At 43.4% G+C, this 14,696-nt stretch overlaps 1 protein-coding gene across 1 annotated transcript in view; it reads right to left on the bottom strand.

The window, feature by feature from the left end:
• Positions 1-14,696, bottom strand: part of coq2 (coenzyme Q2 4-hydroxybenzoate polyprenyltransferase) — a 71,272-nt gene that overhangs the window by 19,745 nt on the left and 36,831 nt on the right. Inside the window, exons 2-3 of the mRNA XM_059989815.1 lie at positions 10,234-10,548; positions 9,296-9,462 (exon numbers count right to left, since the gene is read on the bottom strand). Coding sequence (XP_059845798.1) covers positions 9,296-9,462; positions 10,234-10,548 — 482 coding nt within the window. The remainder of the gene's footprint in view (positions 1-9,295; positions 9,463-10,233; positions 10,549-14,696) is intronic.

Below are 14,696 nucleotides of genomic sequence, written 5' to 3'. Positions count from 1 at the left end.
TTCCTCAATTTGGAATATTGATTTACAACCTTATTTTATTACTGCAATTTTTGGTATACCAAATGAGGATGGTAGTCGACTTTCCCCTTCAATTAGACGAATGATCGCCTTTGTAACATTAATGGCCAGAAGGTCTATATTACAAAAATGGAAAGAAGTAAACCCTCCTACCACATTTCAGTGGTTTTCTCAAACTATCTCTTGTCTGAGTTTAGAAAAAATTAGAAGTACTATTTTCGATTCATCAATTAAATTTGAAGAAACTTGGGGACCGTTCATTCGACACTTTCATATGAATTAATTTGGCCTCTTTTAGACCTTTTCTCTTTTTATTCTTGTTCTGATATGGAGTTCCGGAGTTTTTGACACTATCATACTCATATAAACTGGTATTATTGCCCATGTTAGTTTAGGTTTTTTTTAATATACATATTTTCATGCATTTTTATTATTTTTTTTCTTTTGATGACTATTTTTATTCTTTTTCATGTTCAATCAAAATAGGTTTGATTGTTTATTTTAAGTTTTTTTTTGGCTGATATTTAATAAGATATTGTTATCCTATTATAAATTTAACTTCAAATCTAGTGCACATAACCTATTTATATTATGTTATGTTTCTCTTTATATATGAAATTCAATAAAAAGATTGAAAAAGAAAAAAGACATGTATGTACTCTGATAATAAATTTTACTTTGAACTTTGGTATAATAGTTACAAATAGCATAGGCAGGAGCAGGGATGAGGTCTTGCAAAGGGATTTTTAAGCAGAAAGTAATCACAGGATTACTACCCATGCCATGTGCTGGTGAGGTGAGAAATAGATATCGTGCAAAGGAGCAGGTGCAGGAGGGGGACCAGATTTATGGATCACTGAGCTCTCTCCTGGGGTGGTAGAATCTTTACAAAAAAAATGGCTTGCACCTGAACTGGAGGGAAATTAATACTCTCACTAGGAGGTTTGCTAGTGCTGCTTGGGAGGGTTTAAGCTAGAGTGGCAGCGGAGATGGAAACCATAGCAGCAGGGCAATAGGTGGTAGGGTCGAGGGCAAGGAGGACTGTATGACAAGTAAGACTGAAAGGAAGGGCAGCAAGGAGAAGGTCAATAAACAGTGGAACTGTTGGGCTTATTTCTGTGCTAGAGCACAAACACAGCGCCTGGATCAGTACAGGGAATTACGATACTTCCGCCATTACATGAGGCACGGGACAGGGTTTAATGGGTTTTGTTGTTTTTGACATGGTGATGCGGATGTGGGTAAAAGAGGTGGAGGGGCTGCACCATTGATAAGGGAGAATGTCACAACAGTATTCAAGAGGACATACTGGAAGGCTCATCCATGAAGGCAACTTGGCTGAGCTCTAAAATAATGTACAATTACACTGATGTGTGCTCTAATAGCCACTGAGAGGTGGAGAAACACATTGAAGATCATAAAAAGGTGCAGAAACAAAAAGTGTTGGCATACTGGGGGACTTTAACTTCCTCAGGATTGTTTGGAATTTCCTTTAATACAAGAGGCTTAGGTGGGGCAGGATGTTGAGAGTCCAATGAGAGGAGCAAACATACTTCGTGACAGACTTAATAGCAAGTGAACATCTTAGGAATAGTAACCACAACTTATTCTGTTTTAAGATAGTAATGAGTAAGGATAAAATCAGATCTTGTAGGAAGGTACTCAACTGGGGGAGGGCAAATTAAGACAGGAGCTAAGGGGAGGGGGTGGGGTGTGATTGGGAGCAACTGCTCTTAGACAAATCCACATCAGACATTTGGCAGTTTAAAGACCACCTGATCAGAGTTCAAGGTTGGCGTATTCTAGTAAGGACAAGGAAGATAATGTCAGGGGACTCTGAATGACCCAAGAGATCCTAAATTTAGTCAGAAAGAGTAAAGAGCACATGTAGGTCCTATTAAGATCAAACTGGATCCCTGTGGAGTATAAACATAACAGAAAAGTGTTCAAACAGGCAATTAGGAAGGCCAGAAGGGCCCATTACCCTTGGCAAACAGGATCAAGGGGAATCCCAAGGCACATTTACATTTGTATTAAGAAACAGGAGGTAAGTAAGGAAAGGGTAAGTCCACTGAAGGACAAAGAAGAGAATTTGTGCTTGGAGTCAAAGCAATTGGCTGTGTTATTAAATGTGAACTGTTTCAATATTAACAGAGGAGAAGAATTTTAAGAATAGTGAAGGTAGACTGGAGCATGATAATACGCTGCAATAGTTTGAGATTAAGGAGGCAATTGTGCTCGATCTTCTGAAAAGTATTAAGATTGATAAGCCTTTAGGGTCTACTGGCATATAACCCAGAATATTAAAAGGAGCATTTGTGATCCTCAGCAACAAGAGAGAGATCCCAGAGGACTGGGAAGTAGCTAAAGTTTTGCCTTTGTTCAAGAAAGGAAGTAGGGATAATCCAGCCTCACATTAATAGTAGGGAAGTTACTGGAGAGGATATTGAGGAGTAGGATTTATGTGTACTTGGAAAGGCAAGGCCTGCTTCGGGACAGTCAGCATAGCTCTGTGGAGGGCAGGTCATGCCTTACAAATTTGATCAAGTTTTTGAGGATGTGACAAAGGAACTTAGTGACAGTAAGGTAGTGGACATTATCTACATGGGTTTTAATAAGGCATTTGATAAGGGCCCTCATAGTAGGTTGATTCAAAAGATGCATGGGATCCAGGGTGAACTGCAAGTTTGGATTCAGAACCGCTTGCTGAAAGAAAACAGACAGCAGGGATGAAGGCTAGAGGTTCATGGCCAGGGTGTTCCACAGGAATTGGAGCTGGGAACACACACAAAATGCTGGAGGAATTCAGCAGGCCAGACAGCATTTCAGGCCAAAATGTCGACTGTATTCTTTTCCATAGATGCAGCCTTGCCTGCCGAGTTTATCCAACTCTATATGTGTTGGTTAGATTTCCAGCACCTGCAGATTTTCTCGTTTGTAATTGGTGCTGGGACCTCTGTTGTTTTTGACATGTATCAGTGATTTGGATGGAAATATAGATGGTGGATTAGCAAGCGTGTGGGTGACTCCAAAATTGGTGAAGTTGTGGACAGTGTAAAGGATTATCAATAAACGCAGCAGGCTGTAATACAACAGTTACATTTATGGCCAGAGGAGTGTGATTCAGGTAAGTGAGAAATGTTTCACTTTGGAAGGTCAAATGAAAGAAAGTATACAGTTAATGTTAGACCCCTGAATAGTATTGAAGTACAGAGTGGTCTTGATCCAGATCCACAGCTGACTGGACAAGGTGGTATGGCATGCTTGCTTCCACTGGTAGGGGTGTGAATATAGAGTATGGAGGCCATGCTGCACCTATACAAAACTTTAATTGGACCACACTTACAATATTGTCAGGTCACCCGATAATAAGGATGAGGAGACTGTGGAGAGGGTTCAGAAGAGCTTTACCAGTGTACTGCCTGGATTAATGGGTACGAGCTACAAGGAACGGTTGGACAAACTTGGGTTTACTTGTATAGAGTTACAGCATAGAACAGGCCCTTCTGGGCCTAACTTAAGTTAGGACTAACTTAACCTTAGTCTAATCACAGGACAATCAACCTACTAACTGCCATGAACTTGGACTGTGGGAGGAAACCAGAGCACCTGGAGGAAACCCACAGGCATACAGGAAGAATATACAAACTTTCTTACGGAAGATACTGGAATTGAACTTTGAACTCTGACGCCCCAAGATGTAATAGCTTCGCACTAACCACTACGCTACCTTGGCAGTTGTTCTCCCTAGAGTGGGGCGGGTATTCCAGACCTGAGGTTCACAGATTCCTCAGTTAATGGTAGAGGTCCACGGCATAAAAAAAGATTGGGAACACCTTCCCTAGAGCATCAAGAGGCTAAGGGGAGTCATGATAAGAGTTACTGTTAAATAATGTGATTTCCCCAGGAAGAAATATACACTAGAAAAGATGCTTTGGGGGTTTGTTGTTGTTTAAAGGTGACAAAAGAGGCAAGTTTTTTTTTATGCAAAGGTTGTTATGCTTCTGGAATAGCTACCAGGAGTGGTAGTGGAATCAGGCGGTTTGGTGGAGTTTAATATGGACACATGAAAATTAAGGGAATTGAGGGATATGGATGATATACACGAAGAGGGCATTTAGTTTCAATTGGCATGAAGATCAGCACAAAACCATGATTCGATTTGACTGGCCATGCTGTACTGTTCTACCTGAAAAACTCTGATAAGGTTCTCCATTATTTAGAGACAACCTGGTCTAAAGTTTTTGAATCCAGGACATCAAACTTCTCTCAGGTCGGTCTTGCTCTCCTTCCAACATCTGCTTGTTATCAAACAGAACCAACCCATTACTTTCTTAATCAATCCTTAATTGGAATGAATCCCCAACCCTCCAACCAGGTAACACATCTCAAGTCTTGAACAGCTCCACAATATGCTGGAAGAACTCATCAGTTCGAGCAGCACCAGTGGGAGGCAAGAAATAGGTATCATTTTGGGCTAAAACCCTGTATCAAGTCCTGATTCAGCGTTTTGGCACAAAATGTCGGCAATTTCGTTCCTCCCCACCGATGCTGCTTGACCTGCTGAGTTCTTCCAGCAGTTTTGTGTGGCTCCATTTTTCAGCATCTGTAGTCTTGTGTCTCCCTTGAACAATACTTCTGAGTTGAGACTATTCACCTTCTTTGTCCTAAAAACATCTCTATCTCTACAGCCCACCTAACCTGTAATCCATTTCCCTTTGTTAGTTTCCCCTTAGTATTCAAGCCCTGTTCTATGTTTATAATGCTACAGGGATCTTTTATCTGGAGTACTGCGGAGACACAGTAGAAACGTTCCTGCGCAAGTCCGGCGAAGAGCTTTAAAAACCCAGTCTCCATAAAAGAGGGGTACCGTCTAGCGAAGTGGTCTGAGTCAGAGTGGGAAGGCTTTGGCTCAACAGGTAAAGGCAAGGTAAGTAGACAAGTTCATTCTTTATTACTTATTTAACTCTTGAGAGAATAGAGGGTTTGTCTACAGGACCAGTTTTCTATTCTGGGTGTCAGATGTGGGATTTCTAAGAGATGACCTTTGGCCTGTTAGGGAAAGTGAAGTGGTGATAGGAGCTACAGGGAGGTAGTCACCCCAAGGCTACAGGAGACAGATAAATGGGTGACTTTCAGGAGTGGGAAGGATGAACATCAGACAGTGGAGAGCACCTCTGTGACTGTCCCCTTCAATAATAAATACTCCATTTTGAGTACTGTTGTGAGGGGACGACCTAACGGGGGGGGGAAGCAACAGTGACCGTGCCTCTGGCACTGATTCTGGCCCTGTGGCTCAGAAGGGTAGGGAAAGGAAGAGAATGGCAGTAAAAGGGCACTCTATAGTTAGGGAGACAGATATGTGATTCTGTGGACGTGAAAAAGAAACACAAATGGTAGCTTGCCTCCTAAGCGCCAGGGTCCAAGATGTTTCTGAATACGTCCACAATATCATGAAAAGGGAGTATGAGCAGCCAGAAGTCATAGTACATATTGGTAGAGAAAAGGCAGGAGGTCCTGAAAATAGAATACAAGGAGTTAGGAAGGAAGCTGAGCAGGACTTCAAGTATGTAATCACTGGATTGCTGCCTTTGCCAAGCGACAATGAGGATAGGAATACAATGAAGTGGCAGATAAATGTGTGGCTGAAGATTTAGAGCGGGGCGGAGGGAATCAGATTTCTGGATAATTTGTACCTCTTCTGGGGCAGGTGTGACCTGTACAAAAGGGACAGATTGCACTTGAATCTGAGGGGGACCAATATTCTTGAGGGCAGGTTTACTAGAGCTATTGGGAGTGGTTTAAACTAATATGGCAGGGGGATGGGAACCAATATTATAGAAGATGAGCTGGCAGGTTTACAAGTAGATGATGGTGTAATATGAATTTAAGGACGGACAAGCTAATGATTGGGTACAAAGGAAGATGGTTATGGTGGTTGGAGATCAATCATCTCATCCTCAGGACATCACTGCAGGAGTTCCTCAGAGAAGTGTCCTAGGACCAACCATCTTCAGCTGCTTCATCAATGACCTTCCTTTCATCATAAGGTCAGGAGTGGGGATGTTCGCAGATGAGTGCACAATGTTCTGCACCATTTGATAGTAATGCAGCTCAAACCCAAGTGCAGCAGGACCTCGACAATATCCAGGCTTGGGCTGACAAGTGACAGTCAAGCCACAAGTGCCAGGCAAGAGAGGCTCTAACCATCGTCCCTTGTCATCACCAACACTGAATCCCCTACTATCAACATCCTGGGGGTTGCCATTGACAGCAAACTGATCTGGTCTAGCCATATAAACATCCTGGCTACCAGAGCAGGTCAAAGGCTAGGAATCCTGTGATGTGTAACTCAGCTCCTGATTCTCTGAAGCTTGTCCACCATCTAAGAGGCTCTGGTCTGGAGTGTAATGGAATAGTCACCACTCGCCTGAATGAGGGCAGCTCCATCAATGCTCAAGAAACTTGACACCATCCAGTACAAGGCAGCTCACTTGATTGGTACCCCTTCCACAAGTATCCGATCACTCCACCATCGACAAACAGTTACAGTAGTGTGTACTATCTACAAGATGCACTGCAACAACACACCAAAGTTCCTAAGGCAGCACCTTCCAGACCCATGACCACTACCATCTAGAAGGACGAGAACAGCAGATACCTGGGAACACCACCACTCGGAAATCCCCCTACAAGTCACTGACTTGGAAACATATCACTGTTCTTTCATTGTCAGTGGATCAAAATAATGGAATTCCCTCTCAAACAACACTGTGGGTGTCCCTACACCTCAGGGACTGCAGTGGTTCAAGAAGGCAGCTCATCACCACCTTCTCAAGGGGAACAAGGGATGGGCAATAAATGCTGGTTTAGCTGGCAATGTCCACATCCCATAAATGAATAAATTTTTAAAAAAGTATACAGAGCAATAAGTTAAATTGTACCATAGAGGCAAAAGTCAAAAGGGCAAAAAATGCAGGACTGAAGGTGTTGTATTTAAGTGCGCACAGCATTTGGAATAAGACGGACAAACTCATGGCATAATTAGAGATCAGTCAGTACGATGCTGTAGGCATCACCAAATCATGGATGATTGAAGGCTATAGTTGGGAGTTAACATCAAAGGATAGACTTTGTACTGAAAGGACAGGCAGGAAGGCTTAGGCAGTGGTGTGGCTCTGTTGGTAAGAGATGGAATTACATCTTCAGAAAGAGGTGACATAGGGTCAGAGAATGCTGAATCTTTGTGGGTGGAGTTAAGGATCTACAAGGGTAAAAACCATTATTGGAATCATATGTAAGCATCCAAATAGTAGCCAAGATGTGGGGTTGAGATTGCAAAGGGATCCGGAAAATGCATGTAGTAAGAGCATCGTCAGAATTGTAATAGGGAATTCAATATGCAAGAGAATTGGGAAAATCAGTTGGCGTTGGATCGTTAGAGAGAGAATTTGTTGAAGGCCCACAAGATGGCTTTTTACAATAGCTTACAGTTGAGCCTACTCGGAGAAAGGCTATCTTAGATTGGGTGTTGTGCAATAACCCAGATTTCATTAGAAAGCTTAACATAAACGAACCCTTAAGAGGCAGTGATGATAATCTGATTGAATTCATACTGCAAGTTGAGAGGGAAAAGCATAACTCACGTTATTAGCATCGCAATGGAATAAAGGGAATTACAGAGGCACGAGAGGAGCTTGCTCCCGTGGTTTGTTGGAGGATACTGGCGGGGATTATGGCAGAGCAGAGGTGGCTGAAGTTCTGGGAATAGTTCACAAGGCACAGGATTGATATGTCCCACAGAGGTTCTCAAATGGCAAGGGCAGGCAACCCTGGCTGACAAAGGAAGTTAAGAATTGCATAAAAGCCAAGGAAAGAGCATATAAGGTAGCAAAAGTGAGTGGGAAATTGGATGATTGGGAAACTTTTAAAATCCAACAAAAGGCAACTAAGAAGCTACAAAAAGGGAAAAGATTAAATATGAGGAGAAACTAGACAATAATATGAAGCAAGGTACTAAAAGACTTCTTTTCAATTTAATAAGGAGTAAAAGGGAAGTAAGAGTTGATATTGGACCACAGGGAAATGATGCGGGTGAGGTTGTAATGGGGACAAAAAAATGGAAGATGAACTTGCATCTGTCTTCACTGTGCCAGAGTCCGCGAGTGTCAGGGAGCAGACGTGAGTGCCATTGCTATTACAAAGAAAAAAATGCTAGGCAAACTCAAAGGTCTTAAAGTGGATAAGTCACCTGTACCAGTTGGACTACATCCCAGAGTCCTGAGAAAAGTTGCTGAAGAGATAACCGATGCATTGATCATGATATTTCAAGAATCACATGATTCTGGCATAGTCCCGGAGGACTGGAAATTTGCAAATGTCACTCCACTCTTTAAGGGAGGAAGGAAAAAGAAAGGTAATTATCAGCCAGTTAGCATAACCTCAGTGGTGGAGAAAGTGTTGGAGTCTCTTATTAAGGATGAGGTTTTGAAGTACTTGGAGACTCATGATAAAATATTTCTAAGGGAATAGAATATAAAAGTAAGGAGATAATGTTGAGCCTTTATAAGACATTAGGCAGGCCTCATTTGGAGTACTGTTAACAGTTTTGGGCCCCACATCTCAGAAAGGATGTGTTGTCATTGGAGAGGGTCCAGAAGAGGTTCACAAGGATGTTTCCGGGAATGAAGAGGGTTAACATATAAGGAGTGTTTGGCAGCTTTGGGCCTGTACTCCACTGGAATTCAGAAGAACACAGGGGGATCTCATTAAAACTCACTGAATGTTAGAAGGACTGGATAGAGTGGATGTGGAGAGGATGTTTCCTATGATGGAGGTATCCAGAACTAAAGGGCACAAAATTGAGGGGTAACCTTTTAGAACAGAGGTAAGGAGGAACTTCGTTTAGACAGAGACTAGTGAATCTGTGGCATGTTCCGCCATGGACTGTGGCAGAGGCCAAGTCTGTGGGTATATTTAAAGCAGAACTTGATCGTTTCCCGATCGGTCAGGGCATCAAAGGATATGGCGAGGAGGCAAGTGTATGGGGTTAAGTGGGATCCAGGATCAGCCATGATGGAATGGCGGAGCAGACTCGATGGGCTGAATGGCCGAATTTGGTTCCTACGTCTTATGGTGTTATAATACTGCTGAAGGATTGTGCAAAACAAAAAGCAAGCACAAGCTCTAAAATGGGCACTTTTTTAAAAATAATATAAACTGTGAAAAGTGTATTACAACAAGCAGTTTACAGACTGTGTTCGAGCAGATAAGTTACCTTTCTATCTATGTCTTTATCCCACATGTCATTGATTGTACACCCAGCTCCTCTCATTAACAGTGCCCCTGTTCCAAAGAGGGTAAGCATGGACAGGTCCGGAAGGCATCCTGGCTCTGCTGCTAAGCCAATACTCCAGGTACAAGGCAAATACAACAACCAGGTCCCTAAAATATTAAATTGTAACAAATTAAAACTTATTGCCAATGCAATATTACTAAATTAAAATTGAAAAAAGGATATTAATTCTAACATCATTATAAAGAGCGTGCTGCAGGACCCACACTAAAGATCTAATCCAACAATCCAAAGCAGAGGTGTCATCTTTCAAAAGTGGTAATTAAATGAAATTCAATCTACTCCTTCAGTAGAATCATTACAAAATCAAATTATGAGAAGGTATTACATATTCCTTTTGAGCAACATAATTTAAAATGTAAGTCATAATGTAAGTAAATGAAGAACATAAAATGCAGAAAAGTTCAATAGGAAAAAGTACACATTGACTGCCGGTATCGACTAGTTCAGATGACTGTGTAGTAAATTCTTAACCCACTTAAAAAGTGATTTAATCGTTTGAGTAGCTCATTCTGATTATTCAACTGCGAGCACAGATCTGCAGGTGATTTGGAACGTTGCACCTGCTCCTATCTGTCTGTCTATTTCAGGTTTGCTGCGTCAGTGGGACTTCGCTTTTACAGTAATGGGGAAATTGCATTCTGTTCTCTGCGGGCCCTCAAAGAGGAGTTGTTCTCCGGGCTGGCATCAGGAACGATCCCTGAAAAGGTGCCATATATACCTAGACCGCCCCAGCCTCTCCCCATCCATGTACTCCACCCCCTGCAATGTCATGGTGCAATGCAATGGTGTTATGAAACTCTCACATCAACCCCTACCCTACCCCACCCCAGCTCCCCCGTCCCCGTCCCCTGCTTTACCGGTGGGCTTGTCCACCCGCATCAGCCTCAGGTAAGGCTGTACGAGCGGCGGCGTCAGCCCCACCAACCTCGCCGCTGACAGGCCGCTGCTCCTCCGATCGGGCGCGGCGGCCGCAGCCGTGACCCGCCAGCAGTTGCGACTCGCCAGCGGCGCGGCTGCCGCCCACAGCCGGCGTGACACGACACATCGCAGCATCCCCAGCGGCTGTGCGAGACGCGCCACGCGTGGGTCAGGGTCGGCGTCCCGTCCCGCAGAGCGCCATCGCTCCTCCCGGAGCAGCCGCTGCGCATGCGTGTCTCCGCGCAAAGCAAGGCCTTTGAGAGATCAGGGACGGTGGGTGTTGTGTATTGTTTCAAAACCCATAAGTAAAGCTCTACTTCAATACAAAATTGTTAAACTTCAGAGGTTGTTTTTAAAGTCTCCCTATCTTTGCTTTCAATGTCTGATAATGACTTTTGCTTACTGTGAACCTGAGCTTGTGAATCTGTCCACTTGTTCCGGTACCTCTCCTTGAATTTCCTCCTGTTTGTCAGCAGTCTCTTTTGAGTTGAATTTTTTTGTACGTATGTGGTGTTCCTTGCATACTGTACTCCAACTGGAGATTCAATTACCACGATTTCCTGTTTTCCTCACCACCCTGTGAGGTGATGAAAGGTGTGATGAATTTGTCCACTTTTTCTTGCTGGATAAGCAGTGTCCCCAACTTTTACAGTAGACTCTTGTGTTCCTCTGTGATCGTCTACGTACAACTTGTACTTTCCTTTTTGTTCTGCATCCCGATCTCGTACTTGCAGTTTTGCTCTGTGTACCTCCCTGACATCTGGTAACTTCCCCCTCATTTTGCGGTTGTAGAGAAGTTCGGCATAATTCTCACTGTAGCAGCATGTTCCACGCATCTGCACACAGTCGCATACTTTCTCACTTCACGTTTCCAGTCAAGTCCTGCTTGAGCTATCCTAATCCTTTTCACCTGTGATGCATTTTGGCGCTTCACTTCACCATTTGCCTGAGCCCACTTTGGCGTTGTTTCAGGTGTCCGATTCCATGACTCTCACAATATTCCTTGAACTGTTCAGATCTGAATTGAGGTCCATTCTCTGATTTGATAGATATGCGCAGTCCATATCTACTGAAAATGTTCTCTAGACTGTCAATAACTCTCTCTGTGGTTATGGAGGTCATGAAATCAGCTGTAGTAATCAACTCCTGCTAGAATGGAATAACACACACAAAATTCTGGTGGAACACAGCAGGCCAGGCAGCATCTATAAGGAGAAGCGCTGACGAAGGGTCTCAGCCCAAAACGTCAACAGTGCTTCTCCTTACAGATGCTGCCTGGCCTGCTGTGTTCTACCAGCATTTTGTGTGTGTTGTTTGAATTTCCAGCATCTGCAGATTTCCTTGTGTTTGCACTAGAATGGAGTGGTTTGTTGGTAATGGTCCAAGCAAATCCACAGTTACCTCCTGCCTAGGACCATCCAGTAATGGTCTCAGTTTTAGTGATTCTGGAAGGTCAGGTCTAGATACAGTTTGACAGCTGTGACAGGTTTTGCAGTATTTCTCAGCTGCTTTATCCATACCAGGCTACCAAACCCTGGTTATGAGATGCTGCTTTGTACCTCTGAATTCCTCTGAACCATGCGTGTGTCTCTCTTTTTGAGCAGTCTCAAAAGACTCAAGACTTAAAAGTTCAAATGAGTTGAGCCACCTCGGACCTGATGTAGCTGGCTCCATAAAACATTGAAAGTGTTGGATCCCGGATTTCTCCATTCTCATCAACTAATGTTAAACCTACTTTCAAAGTCCGTGTCCTCGTTTCCACTGTTGTGTATTTGCATCCCGTCTTAGTGCTTCATCATGACTCGACATTTCATGTTCTAAATGTGTCTTTATTTCTTATTCTCACTTCCATGCTCCATCACATTTTGTGTTGTTCTGTCCCAGATTGGTGACATCGTCACCATACTTGACAAGTGTCAAACTACATTAAGTGACCTTACCATTTCAATACATGACAGTGGGAGGAGATTGTTTCAGATGCTTTAGTAGTAGGTAATCGTCCACCTCTGGGAAAATTGGTAAATATAAACAAGCTTCAGATGCCACAGCTCTGACCATCTGCAAGAAGGGAGACAAATCTGACGGTGAAAACTCCTTACTTTCTGCGACAGGGAATGTTCCAGTCAGGATTCTCCTCATCCCTCTCCTTCATGTGGCTGATGAGCTGCTGCCCAGTTTGTGGTGCAGATTCCTGTCTTCTGGAGGTAAATCTACTGAGCCAAACTCTCCAAAAAATTGCCAGAATTGTGAGGTTTTGTTTCTTTTTCTTTTTGCTGGGGGATTGATGCCAATACCTCATGAAAACCAAGGTTCCCTAAACCTGTTATGTTTGCCTTTTATTCTGACAGGCGCATACAAGCTTTATACTCTCAAAGTTTCACTTTCCTGAACACATTTGACAAATTCTATCCCATCTAGTCCTTCTACAGTATGGTAGTCCCTGTCAATATGTGGAAAGTTAAGATCACCTGCTGTCACAACCTTATGATTCTTGCAACAGTCTGTGATCTTTCTACAAACAAAATCCCTTAAATTGCATGGGTGTCCATAATATAGCCCCACTAACATAGTTGTACCTTTCTTATTCCTTAGTTCATTGGATGAGTTCCCCAGTCTGTTATGACTGAGCACTGCCATGACATTTTCTCTGACTAGTAACACTGCCTATTCCCCCTTCAATCTCTTCTGCTCTATCACATATAAAACAACAGAACCCAGGAATATTGAGCTGCCAGTCCTGCGCAAAGTCTTGCTAATGGTTACAATATCTTAATTCCAGGTTATGATTCCAGGTGGATCCATGCTCTGAGCTCAACTGCCCTTCCTACAATCGTTTTGCATTGAAATATAGGCTACTCAGGACATTATTTCCTCAACCTTTTGATTCCTAACTCTGTTTGAGATCTTAACAACATTTGTCTTCCACAACCACTCCACTGTCTGTTTTGGCACTCTGGTTTCCATCCCCCTGCAACTTTAGTTTAAACTACACTCCCCCCCCCCCCCCACCCCACCCGCCGTCCCGCTAGTTTAGGTGCAACCCATTTCTTCTGTTCAGGTTCATCTTCTCTGGAAGAAAGCTCCATGATCCTAAAATCTAAAGCCCTCCCTCCTACACCAACTCCTTAGCAATGTGTTAAACTGTATGATCTTTCTATTTCTGGCCTCACTAGCACATGTCATGGGTAGCAATCCTGTGATCCCAACCATGGAGGTCCCATACCTTAACTAAGCACTGAACTAATTTTGCAGAACCTTGTCACTTGTCCTACTTATGTCATTGTGCCTCTATGGACCATGACCTCACCCTCCCACTTAAGAATGCCGAGGACTCAATCAGAGATGTCCTGGACCCTGGTATCCAGGAAGCAACATACCATCTAGGAATCTCATTCTCATCATAGAACCTCCTTTCTGTTCACCTGATTAACAAATCCCCTATCACCACAGTGCCAGAGATCTGACTGCTATGACTTTCCTCTGCTAGATCATTTCTTCCCGCCCCCCCCCCCCCCCAAGTCACTACCAAAGAGTATCCAATGATTGTTTGGCCAGAGGGATGCTCCGCACTGGCTGTTTAAATTCTATCACCCCCTCAACCTCCCGAATGATCCGGAGTTCATATAGTTCCAGCTCCAACTCCTGAATGCGAATTGTTAGAAGCTGTAGTGGGATGCATTTCTTGCAGGTGAAGTTGTCAGGGACACTGGAGGTTTCCCTGCCTCCCCATGTCCACAAGAGGAGCATTCCACTTTCATGACTGGCATCCCTGTGCTCTAACTGTGCAATTATAAAAGAAAGAAACAATAAATAAGCTGAGAAAAATCTATCCACAGAGTTTCACCTTCTCTCATTTGTCCCTCCTTGCTGAAGCCTCGAAGAGCTAGTCTCAAAAACCCCGTTCTAGCACTGTCCACTCCACAATGGCTGCTCCATTTGCCCTGCCTTTTTAAAATTTGCCCTTGCTAATGTATCCCAATCTCTCATCGGCTGCTATACAAATGCCAAAACTCCCGCAAAACGCTGCTTTTTAATACATACTCGCCGACCTGTGTGAGTCACTCCTCTTGCCTCCAATCTCAGATTGGCTGCTGTTCAAAATCATTGCACTCAAACTCGGTGCCTTAATATAACCTTTGGTCAATTGAGGATCAGACCTCAGACTGGGCACATTACTAATTCTGTACTGGATCGAGCTGACCCTACATGCTTTTGAGATGTGGACATCATACAGCAGGCACAATGAGACTCTGGAAAAAGACTACCGCTGCTCTTCTAATTCACTGGGAGGGTAAGAGAACTCCAACATCAGAAATCTCTCCTGGCTAACAACTGCAGTATAAAGGCATTTCTTATACCTTGTTTTCTCCGTTAGGTAGGCCACATGATGTATATGCCTGAC

The sequence above is a fragment of the Hypanus sabinus genome, chromosome 14 (assembly GCF_030144855.1).
Source record: "Hypanus sabinus isolate sHypSab1 chromosome 14, sHypSab1.hap1, whole genome shotgun sequence".
NCBI classification, from domain to species: Eukaryota; Metazoa; Chordata; class Chondrichthyes; order Myliobatiformes; family Dasyatidae; genus Hypanus; species Hypanus sabinus.
This window is presented reverse-complemented; position numbering and strand designations above follow the sequence as displayed.